The sequence below is a fragment of the Sciurus vulgaris genome (genome assembly GCF_902686455.1).
Source record: "Sciurus vulgaris genome assembly, chromosome: 11".
NCBI lineage: Eukaryota > Metazoa > Chordata > Mammalia > Rodentia > Sciuridae > Sciurus > Sciurus vulgaris.
Window position 1 is genome coordinate 106755943 of NC_136472.1, and position 11540 is coordinate 106767482.

The window sequence follows — 11540 nt, forward strand, 5'->3', positions numbered from 1 at the left end:
TACCAGAATCTAAGAGTTGGGTTTCTCTCTGTCCCTTGGAAAACATTCTTCAGTACTTGAATTCTTACTCTGTTGACACCCACAACCAATACTTCAAGTAGTACATTCTGAGTATCAGAAAATAAAGCTTGTAGAATGCATTCCTAGTTTTTTAATTAAGTTTGAGCTCACGCCTAAGAACACACGTGCACTCTGTTTGCTTTCCAGGGCAGCATCGGCTCCTCCCAGTCTCCCTTCGCCCAGATGCCAGGTGAGTAATTCAATGCAATGGGCAATTAATTCCCCTTCAAAATGAAACTGAGCATTTGGGTTCCTGTTGTTTCTTTGTTTTTTTTTCTTCACAGCTGCCTTACATCACTTTAACAAATTTGATCTTTAAAATGACTATTTTCAAAATGTAAAATCAGTGAAGACAGACCTCATTCAGTCAGTCCTCAGCTTAGAATCCATTGTGTGTTGAAGTCAGCCTTTAGTTCCTCAGCCTAGAAGAAAGTTCTTGGGCAAAAGCAAGAGGAATTAAGCCCCTGACAGTTTTAATACATCTAAAGTTCTAACACAATTTGATAGACGAGGTGCCTGCTTTAGACACAGAAAGATACCTGAGGACAGGAATGTGGAATCACCATTAACTGGGTGCTCTCTGCGCATCACCCACTCAGTTGAGCATGATGTATTCATTTCAACATACATCTCATTAAATATTCCTGTGGGGATGGAAAATGAGCATTTTTTTTTTAAAACAAAGTCTGTGTTGCCCAGCCTGTCCTGGAATTTACAATCCTCCTGCTCAACCTCCAAAGTAACTGAGATTAGAACTACTCTGCACCAACAAGGGGGAATTCTTAGTAATTATTTGGGTCACTCTAATCCACACACATGCACACACACAAAAACACCCCTTCCAGAGCTCAAACTCAGAAGTGCCACAGGCCTTCTCAATAGTTTTAGAGCCACAGAAACAAAAAAGAGCTTTAGAAGATTCCAAATAAACAAATGTCTCTATGTTAAGTTTTCAAATCATATTTTCTGCCATCGTAATTTGCTTCCATCTGCTCTCTTCTATAGAAGGAAACTTCTGCAGCTTCTCTTTTCATCTAGAATTCTTCTTCCTCCTTTTAAGGAGAAAAAGATATGCTTTAAGAGAGGTTTTTCCTTCGTGGTTGTTTTTATTTAGAAATTGGAAATAAAGGTATGACAACCTGGAAGCCTTGTTTACATATTCTTCATCCTGTTCTCAGCTTTAACCATTCATTCCTGTGGATATGAATTAATGACATGAAACAGAAATCTATTTATTGATACTAACTTGCATTTACACAGATTTTTTTTTTTCCCAAAGAAGTTTGCTTATAATTAAAATTCTAACTGCAGCCTGCAAAATACATGAATAGATTTGAAGTTTGGGGGTATAGAATCTAAGATGAAAATAAAGTGAGTAGAATTATGCTAAAGGTTTTGATGGGGGAATTTTGATTGTTTCTTCTGAATGAATAAACTTGAGTACAATTGTTGAACACAACATGATGTTATTCAGTTTACGGAAAATGTGTAAGACCTGAGCTCTGCCACCGTGGAGCTTGCAGATTGGTTGTAAAGACACTTGAAAGAGTCATGAGCATAGTACACATAGCATCATGTGGGGGTGGCCCAAGTTCTGTGTATGTCCTCATGCAGGACTGAGTCATGATAACAAAGAGGAAGGGTTTCCATGAGATGGTCTTCTTTCCTCCAAGAGTGGGTGGGACAAAGTTCAGAAGTCCTCTGCTCTGGTTGTGGGAAGTGAAGGGAAACACCACTTGTGTCTTTCCCCTAGTTCCACCTTCTATGACTCAGGGTGTTGGTCTTAGCTAATTAGACCACACTGACCCTACCACCAGCTGGAATACTTAACCATGGATTTTACACGTTGGTCTATACCCCCAACTGTGTTCTAAATGATCATGTATTTCTTGCTACAATTAAGACACTGGGTCAGAAAGTAGTTTAAAAAACACATTTCTTCTCTTCTGAAACCATCTCCCTGGCCTTAATGAGACGCCTCAGTTTCAGCTTTTCTGACTTCCACCCTAGCTTCAGTACCACTCTTCCTAAACTCAGTGCCCTGGAGAGCTGAATGATGGCCACAAGAGGGCAGCAAATAACATCAAACTCCTCAAAGCCAGAAAGATTCTGTGTTCCTCTAAAATTGGCTTCTGTACAACCATATTATCCCAAAGCAAGCCCTCTATTGATGCCTTCTCAATGAGAAACGTGGTGTTAAAGGTCAGTAGACAAAAGAATTAGAAGACAGAGTAAAAAGCCTCTGATCTGCGGTGGAATGGTCTGTGTCACCTCATCTGGAAATTCAGTATCTCAGGTAATAAGCCCAGAAGCAGTCTTGTATTACAGGGACAGAGCTCAGAAGCTGTGGAAAGATGCTTCATTCAATAAAATGTAAATTTGACTTAGATCTTTAAACCCAGCCCTTTCCAAGAGTAGTGCCCAGCTACACACAGAAGGCCAATGTGTGCTGCCTGTGTGAATGGTTCAACAGTGACGGTGGCATCTAAAAGGAACTCATTCCTAAAGGCGTAGTGAATATTCCGGGTCAGCACAGTTTTTAAAAGTAACGCAGGCTTGTCTCGAGCTTTTCAAGACGTTGGTTTATTTCTGTTAACGTTGGTGTCAGGCAGGTGTTGGGAACATCATTTCACACTAGAGCCACTCAGTAGCAACCGAGATGCCCTGACATTCCTGGGCTGGGAATTTCTGCCCACTGGTCTTTCCTTTGCCAACAGGTTCGCCGGTCATGTCAGGTTACTATGGCGTCAGAAGATCTTTTTTGTCTGACTCAGACTTCCACAACAGTAAACCGTTTTCAAATGACATCTACACCTCCAGCGTGGCGAAGCCCTTTCCCTGCGAGTCCTCGGCAGGACAGAGCCACGCGGCGCTGCTGGAGTCCTACCTGGCGGAGCCCTACGGGGACTACCGCCCGCCCGCCCTGACCCCAAGCCCGGGCTCTCTGTTCAGCGCCTCGCCGCTGCCGCCGCTGCTGCCACCACCCTTTCCCAGCGAGCCGGCTCACTTTGTATTTGTGAGTATGCGTTATTTCAGGAGCAGGGAGTAACGCGAGGAGGCGGCTCCCACGGATCGGCCCGGCCACGCGCTGGGCAACTAGCTTGAAGCGGGTCTGACTCCTGGAGACCCTGAGGCTGCTCTGCTGCTGTCCAGAGGGGCCAGGTCAGGCCGGCTCTGCCAGGACACCTGAGGGAGCCTTGCTCAAAGATCGATGTTAACCTTGACAGCAAGCATCCATCTAGGGATTTGAACTAGAAAAGCTATAAGGGAAAACTTACATTCATTTTGCTAATAGCCTATAGATTTTGCCACATTCCCCCACGCTATTGGCACAAGTCATGATCATTCCTCCTGCGCATAGAGAGAAGCATGAAGTTACATCTAGACACGTCTAGGTGATCTTTCAGCACAAGCTCAGGTAGCTTCTCCTTCCCACCCAGCCCCTTACCTCCTGCTTTCCCAAAATATTTCTACCATAAAACGTTGTTCTCTGGATCCTTCCAACAAGACAAGTTCATAGAGATCTGAAGGATGCTAAAACTCTTCGTGAAAACTAAAACTATAAAGCCTTCTTGCCACAAGGGAATGAATCTCCAGAGGTGGAATTTTAGAGAAAAAGGGGTGGGAAAGGGAATTAACATTATTGAGTACCTTTTCTATGCCAGGAATCTTTATGTGCTTTTGTTCATTTAATACTGCACTAACTCAGGAAATGTTTATGAAAGTCCCATTTCAGAGATGAACAAAGTGAGGTGCTCAGAGTCAGGAGGGGAGTAGTGGCACAGCTATGAATGAATCCAGCCTACTCCAAGAGAGGTAGACTTGGGGAGGTAGCACCAAGCCTACTTCTTTGCTCACTCAGGTCAGGGCAGTCTCCTCAGCCCACTTGCAAGCTCACTGTGTAGTTGGAAGTCTACTCCTTCCAAAAACCGTTCAAGGGCTGGCTTACCCACTTGTATAAAGGATATTCTGGGACTCAGAGACACCTGAACCTCAAAAAGAATGCAAGCAGTGCTTTATTGTAAACAATAGAATGCTAGGTAAATTGCCGTTTTATTCTTCTCACATTTCACTCATTTAATGTTGTTTTCTGGGAAAAGAAATCTCAATAAATATAGGAAATCTCATTCAAGAGTAAAAAAGAACCAAAACATTCCCCTCTGGTGAACCAATAAAGCTGCCTGGGTAGGTTTCAACAACAGAGGGAGGTCCTGAGGCTGCTCTGGAAGCGTGATCCAGCAGCAACCCTTATAACAGCAAAGCATCAGCTAATGCATAACCCTGCTCTCTTCAGAGGGACTCCTGGGAGCAGACAGTGCCTGATGGCCTCAGCCAACCGGACCCCATGCCCGCCGATGCCCTGCAGACCTTGCCACCCAGCACCAGCTGCCTCTCCCAACTTGAGTCAGGAAGTACCATGCCGCACAGGAGCTCCAGCTGGGGGGCCTCCCTTGGAGGCACTCAGTCCTATTCGCTGCACACACTGGAGGATCTGCACAACACATCCGGGTACCCCACACCACCTCCTTACCCCTTTACCCCTTTCATGACGGTGTCAAATGACCTACCACCAAAAGTGGTGCCTCTCTCCCCAGATGAGGGGACAGACCCCTCTTCCCTTCATGACCCTTCACCTTGGACCAAAGAAGATGGGAGTGTGACCTGGGGGACATATGAATGTCGCAGAGCTTACTGAGGGTGTGGACCAAAGGACTTCTGTGCTTTTCTTTAAGTTGGGTTCTGTGTTCCACGAATTGCTTTAGGTGTGCTGGTTCATTCAGAACTGGATTTTCAGGATAAGCCATAATACCACCTTTGTTAATGGACGATGGCATTTATTTGCAATCTTCACCATCAAAACCCCATTGAAATACAATTCAGTGTCAATTAAATATACCATGGACCATATTCTAGTGAGGCAACCTTACAGAGAGGTCATTTTGGAAATTTAGTAGCCAAATCCATCCTGAATCTCCCATTATCTTTGAAATATTATTTTTGGCACTGATTTTTTTCTTAAATTATGCAGATCATAAAACATAATGGTTTTCCTAATTTTCTTAGTTATAAGTCATGTATATTATTTAATAAAAGAGAATAGATAGAATATAACATCGGTTGAGGCACATAAAGCAAAATTCACTTTATACCACATACTTTGAAGTGTTATATGCATTTCCCTCTTTGCAAGGACTTGTAAAGGCCCAGTAAAAAGATATGGCACCGTATGTAAATGTGTTACTGTCAATAAAAGAGGATGAGGCCCAGAGATTGTGGTTTTTTTTAAATACATAGTTTCAACTCTGCTCTAAAGCCCAGATGTCAAAAAATCAATTCAACCCAAAAAAGTCAAAAATTTTGTTTGATTGACAGTCTAAATTAAGATAGACATGGTCTCCCTGAGGAATAAGACTAGGTTATCAGAGTAGATGAGTAAAATGGACATTTGGTGATCAAATCAGAATCTGTGCATTTTAAAGAAAATACAGAAAATTGGACTAAGCTGTTGGCAAAAACAGACCACAGAATGCCAAAAAGCAAAGTGGCATGGAAGAAGGACATGTTGTCAGGTGAGTCAATGGCACCACACAGTGTCTCCTAACTATGCCTTGCTGATGGCTTATTGGTCAGAGATGTATAGCTCTCAGTGTGTGAAAATGAAGAAACACCATCTGAAACACTAATCTGTCTCCCATAAGTCTGACTGGTGTGGGTTCCTTTGCCAATGATGAAAACCCCCCACCAAGCACTGTACCTGTCTGCAGGCCACATCCATCAAAAGTGCCCTGCACATACTTTGACTGAAAATGCATAAATCAAGGCCCACAAATTACACATCTTTCTACCACTGTCCTTCCTTTACTTCCTTCTCACATCTTTCTGATCCCTCGGGTTCCCCTGACCATCCTCTGGAGGCCAAGACTCTCGTTTTCCCCCTGGTTGCCCACAACTCTTCAATGCAGGCTCTATTACATCTTCTACTAGTATTCATTCTCTGCCTCAGCTTAGGTCGGAGTCCAGAAATTCAAATAAAGGGATTTGTTCACACTTAGACATGAATAGTTGGTATTTCACCTTCTCTACTCCTTTAAGGATATATTCTGGTTCAGCAAACACCTTCCTAATTTATGGAGTACCTGCAGATATGCTTGGGTAGGAAGCCTTCCTTTACCTCACACCCCAAAGCTCTCTCCCAGGAGAGCAAATCAAGAATGAGCCTCACCTGCTGGGCAGTGCTGTTCCAGGCCAACCAACTTCCTTGCTCCCACCAGCTCTTTTCTGGCAACCTGATATATAATTTCTTTCCTTTTCTTAAATTTTATTTTTTATTGACAAGCAGTAATTGTACCCACTTCTGGAGGTACAATGCAATGTTTCAATAGATGTATACATTAGATAATGATCGAATTAAGGTATTTAGCATATCTATCACCTCAAACGTGTATAATTTCTTGGACATGTAGAACAATAAAAATCCTCTTCTAGTGCTTTTGAAATATATAATGTATTACTATAAACCAATATGGTTTGAATAGGAAATGTCCTCCAAAGGCTCAGGTGCTGAGGGCTTGGTATAGTGGAATGGTGTTCAGAGGTGCAGCTTTTAGGAAGTGATTGGATCATGTGTGGATCATCAACAGATTTAATCCATTGAGAGCTGAATGAACTACTGAGAGGGAGTGGGCCCTGGTTGGGGGAAAGGTATTTCTTGTCTTGTCCTCAGCCCCTTCCATTCTCTCTTACTGCTCCCTGACTGCCATGAGCTGAGCAGCTTTCCTCTTCCATGCTCTTCCATCCTCATGTTCTGCCTCACTTCGGGCCCAAAACAATGGAGCCAACTGACCTTAGACTGAAACCCCTGAAACCATGAGCCCAAATAAATATTTCCTCCTCTGAATTGTTTTTCTCAGGCATTTGTCACAGCTACTGAAAGCTGACTAATACACTGACTGTAGTCACCCTACTTTGCAATGGCACACCAAAACCTATTCCTTCTAAGTCTGCACTGTTTAACCAGCTTCTACCCATCAATCCTCTCCCCTCTTCAGCCTCTAAGAACCATTATTCTATTCTCTATTTCTGTGAGATTGACTTGTACAGATTCTGCACGTGAGTGAGATTGTGGTATATTTGTCTTTCTACACCTGGCTTATTTCACTTAATATGTGTCATCCAGGTCCTTCCATGTTGTCACATAGGACAGGATTTTATCTTTTTGTGGCTGAATAGCATTACTTTGTGTCTATCTAGCACATTTTCTCATTCATTTATCCAATGACAGACACTTAGATTGTTTCTATATCTTGGATATCATGGATAGAGCCACAACAAATAAATAAATGCAAATATCTCTTCAATAGTATAGTTTCCTCAAAAATTTAGAAACATGACTACCCTATGATCCAGCAACGTCACTCCTGGGAACATACGCAGAGGAAATAAAATCAGCCTGAACTTTATTTAGCTCAATATTTGTTCTTCAGTGAAAGGTAGCAACAACCAGTGTGGGAGAGAAAAACTGCTCTTTCTCCACTCCAGTGGGAACTGGAGCCTTAGTCCTGGTTTCTAATAACTTTGGCAGAGTCATCTGTCACCCAGCAGCAACTTATACCTGGACAATAGATCTCCGCATCAGAAAGAAGAGATCTGTCCCTCTCTATGCATTTAGGGATCCTCATGGGGGTCAGAGTAATTTTTCTGAATTGTGTAAAATTTATAACTACTCATCATTTGTTACTAAAAAGCAACAACACAATATTGTTCATGTACCATATATACATGTATATGGAGCTATATAGATATAATATATATCATATATAGTAATATGATTATAGATAATGTCTATGTATCTCCAAATAACTTTTGCTCTTTATAATTATGCTAAATATTAGACATGCTCATATCACTAACTAGGATGTTATCTACCCATGTATTATGTCCATTCATCTCTTCACAACCTGAAGTTGCATTGGTTCTCAGATAAGTAGAGTTCAGCCAACAGACCTCCAAACACAAGAAAAGGCAGTGAGTGCAGTGGTGTATACATTCTTCTTTAAGCATTGTACCCCTTTCTTGGTGTTTAACAAAGTCAATTAATAAAAAAGGAGACACACACAGGCCCACACATGGTACTATCCATTTTGGTTATCTAGCCTAAAAGTGCTTGGAGGCAATAGGAGTGATGCTAATGAATTCCAAATGATAAATGACTTTTAAGAAATCTGTTTAGCTTGCCAATGTGTTTCTAAACTTCATATAATTTGTTTTATTGTTCTGGGAACATTTTTGTTAAAAAGTGAAAAAAAAGGTACAAAATTGAAACAGGAAAAGTAATTATGTTTATTTCCCTAACTTATTTCCCATTCGAGTTCTCCCAATTTTCTTCGTTGTTGTTGCAGTTTTAAAAATTAATTCCATTATAAAAATTATCATTTACACTGCCATAATTGGAAATGATTACTCATGATCAACAATTTCATTCCACCACTCATAAAATACCATGCTCCTAACAATCCAGAAAATGGAGTATTTGTCTTATTTTCTACAAAGACAGTGCTCCCTTCTCAAGTACTCCAAATTTTCTACTGCATGTGGGGACCAACCACACCTTTTCATGCACAATACCAACATATGGAAAAGTGCACATTCTTCTCTCCCCCTCCTTCCTTGAACCTGCTCTTCTCTGACTCAGCTTTCTGAAGAAAGCCAGCGAAAATTAAAGAGCATAGATTCAAAACTCCAACTCTTTCAGGCCCTGCCAGGATTTAGCATATAAGTAATATTTAAAGTAAGCAGAGATAGTGATGTCAAATTCAAGCTACTTAAGAAAGCAGACTAGATGAGAAAGTCAAAAAGAAGCCAAAAGTGAAACGTGCCCAAGCAAAAACTGAAATGCAGACAATCATCCTGTGAATCACTGGAATCAGACATGGCATGGAGTTGGAAGTGTTTGTATTTCTTTTACAATGTTATTCAAACCCCAAAGAATGAGAGAAGAAAACCAAATCTTTACCTTGTTTATTTAATAAATACTTTAAAATGATCATTATGACCTGCCACAGCTCAGTTAATAATACAATGTCATGGTACTATTGTGGTAGAGGAAGAAGAATGAAGTGCTCCGAAAGAAATTCCACAAAGGGAAAAGAATAACCCCAATAGTAAAATCTATATTTACCTATAGATATATATATATGTATACACAGAAAAGTATCTTTGTGACCCATTTGCAAAAAGTAAATCTAAATTATAGTCACAGGAATTGAACATCAGTTATATTTAAAGTACCCAAAGAACAATTAACATCCAAGGTTTAAGTCACATTGCACTATAGAGATTCTATCAACCACACAAAAAATTATATTCATCCATTGGGCTCAATCACGGGGTTCTGTCTAAAGTATGCTTTATATTAAAAAATATATTGCACCGTTCTTTTCACACACCATATTCACCACCCATTGACTCTAGAGAGGTTAAGTGCAAAATCATACACTCTAAAGAAAGTGATTCACTAGCTGAAGAAACTTAAGGAAGAACACATGAATGGCTCATCACTGAGTCTCCAGCATCTGTTTCAGGGCCTTGCAGGTTGTAGGTGCTCACTAAATCTGTGGTCGATTGAGTTAAACCAAGATCACAAAGATGAATAACTGTTTAGTCCTTGACTCAGTGGATGACAGCTCTCTATAAACTATATATGAGAAAATTCTCACCAGTAGACATGTTCTACAAATTCAGACACTAGGATCTTGGACTTTAGTAGTGCCATATTTAAGATAATTGATTTAGTGTTCTTAAATATCTTTAAGAAAGGAAATTACTGAACCTTTGAAACAGCACAGGAAAATGTTGAAAAATTCATTTAGCATCAGCATGGACTACATTGATAAGACTTATTAAAAAAATCATCTGGTTTTTGATATTGTCCCTGGCATTGTTAAAACAAGTATGATAAACAAATCAGGAAATAGAATCTCCCAGGGTCAAACTGAATAAATAATAACAAACCTTCTACAGTTATTTGCAAATGATGATACCGCATTATATTTGATCTTGATACAGAAGTCCTCTAAAACCATAATCCCTAATAATCATGTAGGTTTACAATATGCAATGTAATTTTCAGTACATTAGAAGAAAAAAGGAAAACAATAAAATATGTTACATGTTCCAAAAGGGAAAAAAATGAGAACCAAAAAAAAAAAAAAATAGTATCTACGAATTAGTTCTTTTGTTTTGGAAAAATTGAAAGGTGGTCCTGCTAACCTTTCCCCTAACAAAGTATCTTGAGTGGAATAATCCACATTTCAATGCTTAATAAATCAATTTAGTCATAAACAAAAGAGCACTCAACCATTTTGTTTCTTAACCTTGGTGATACATAGGTTTTCATCACAGTATTCTTTTCTTATTAGAGTTCTATGGTTATACATAGCAGATGGGTTCATCACAGTATTCTTGATATGTTTTTGTATGTCTCAAATAGGGCATAATCAAAATGTTATAAGTAAAAGATGAACTTTTTAAGAAGTGTATGATATGATGTCATTTTATAAAAGGATAAATTATCAAGTACTTGTTCCTCATGGAAACTTTGAAAGGAAAAAAGTTAAAACTTCAAGTGTGTCTTATGGGAAGCGATTGACAAACCACTGAAAAGCTTTCATCTAATAGTCTTCCTGGTCATTTTCATATGAGCCAAAAATTCATTCTAGGGCCTAATACTTACTTGTTTCCTCCATATATTCAATATTTTGGAATTTGATATTTCCCACAAGATTTGGTAACAGTGTCCAATCTCAAGGTGACAAAAGAACTTTGCATTAATAAGGAAAATTTATAGCTGTAGTCAAATTTGGAGGGAATAAACTACCCTTTTCCTTATACAGAAAATCTTTCAATATTCCTGTACCTAAGCTTAATAAAACCTCTTTGGGGGAAAAACATAATGCTTTGTAGTTTCGTTTGCATACTAATGACTACCAAAAATTTTCAGTTAAAATATTCAGTTTAAAAACTTCATAAGCAAATGTATTTTATTCATTCTGGGTACCACTGACTGACTTTAGGAAGGTCAATAACAAACTGAAGGATTTCTGAGCTCAGTGGAAAGGATAACCAGAGACCTGAAAAACTGATTTATGAAGAACCAGAGAAACTAGGTGGCCTCAAGAACAGAAAGCTTGGGTGGAGAGTGGGCATGATAACTTCCTCATATGAGCACTAGACAGGGGCAGAACAGATAATTGACAGTTGTTCAATGAATGAATGAACTAAACAAACTCGTAATAGAAAAGCACTCATGTGGAAGTGAGAGAACAGAGCAATTGGCAGCAGAAACCAGGACTTATTTCTTTGTATTCCTGGTGCTTGATATCATGCCTGGTACATAGTGTTGCTCAATTAATACCTAATTGAATTATGGCTCAATCACTGATCACCATATTGGACTTGGACTGTTCCAAGTCCAATCTTGG

General features: G+C 39.8%; 1 protein-coding gene across 1 annotated transcript in view; it reads left to right on the plus strand.

Annotated features, from left to right (window-relative positions):
- Positions 1 to 7788, plus strand: part of POU2AF2 (POU class 2 homeobox associating factor 2) — a 40299-nt gene extending 32511 nt beyond the window's left edge. The window contains exons 3-5 of the mRNA XM_079101663.1: positions 208 to 250; positions 2778 to 3076; positions 4355 to 7788. Of these exons, the coding sequence (XP_078957789.1) occupies positions 208 to 250; positions 2778 to 3076; positions 4355 to 4756 (744 nt within the window). The 3' untranslated portion in view covers positions 4757 to 7788. The remainder of the gene's footprint in view (positions 1 to 207; positions 251 to 2777; positions 3077 to 4354) is intronic.
- Positions 7789 to 11540: the final 3752 nt, after the last annotated feature.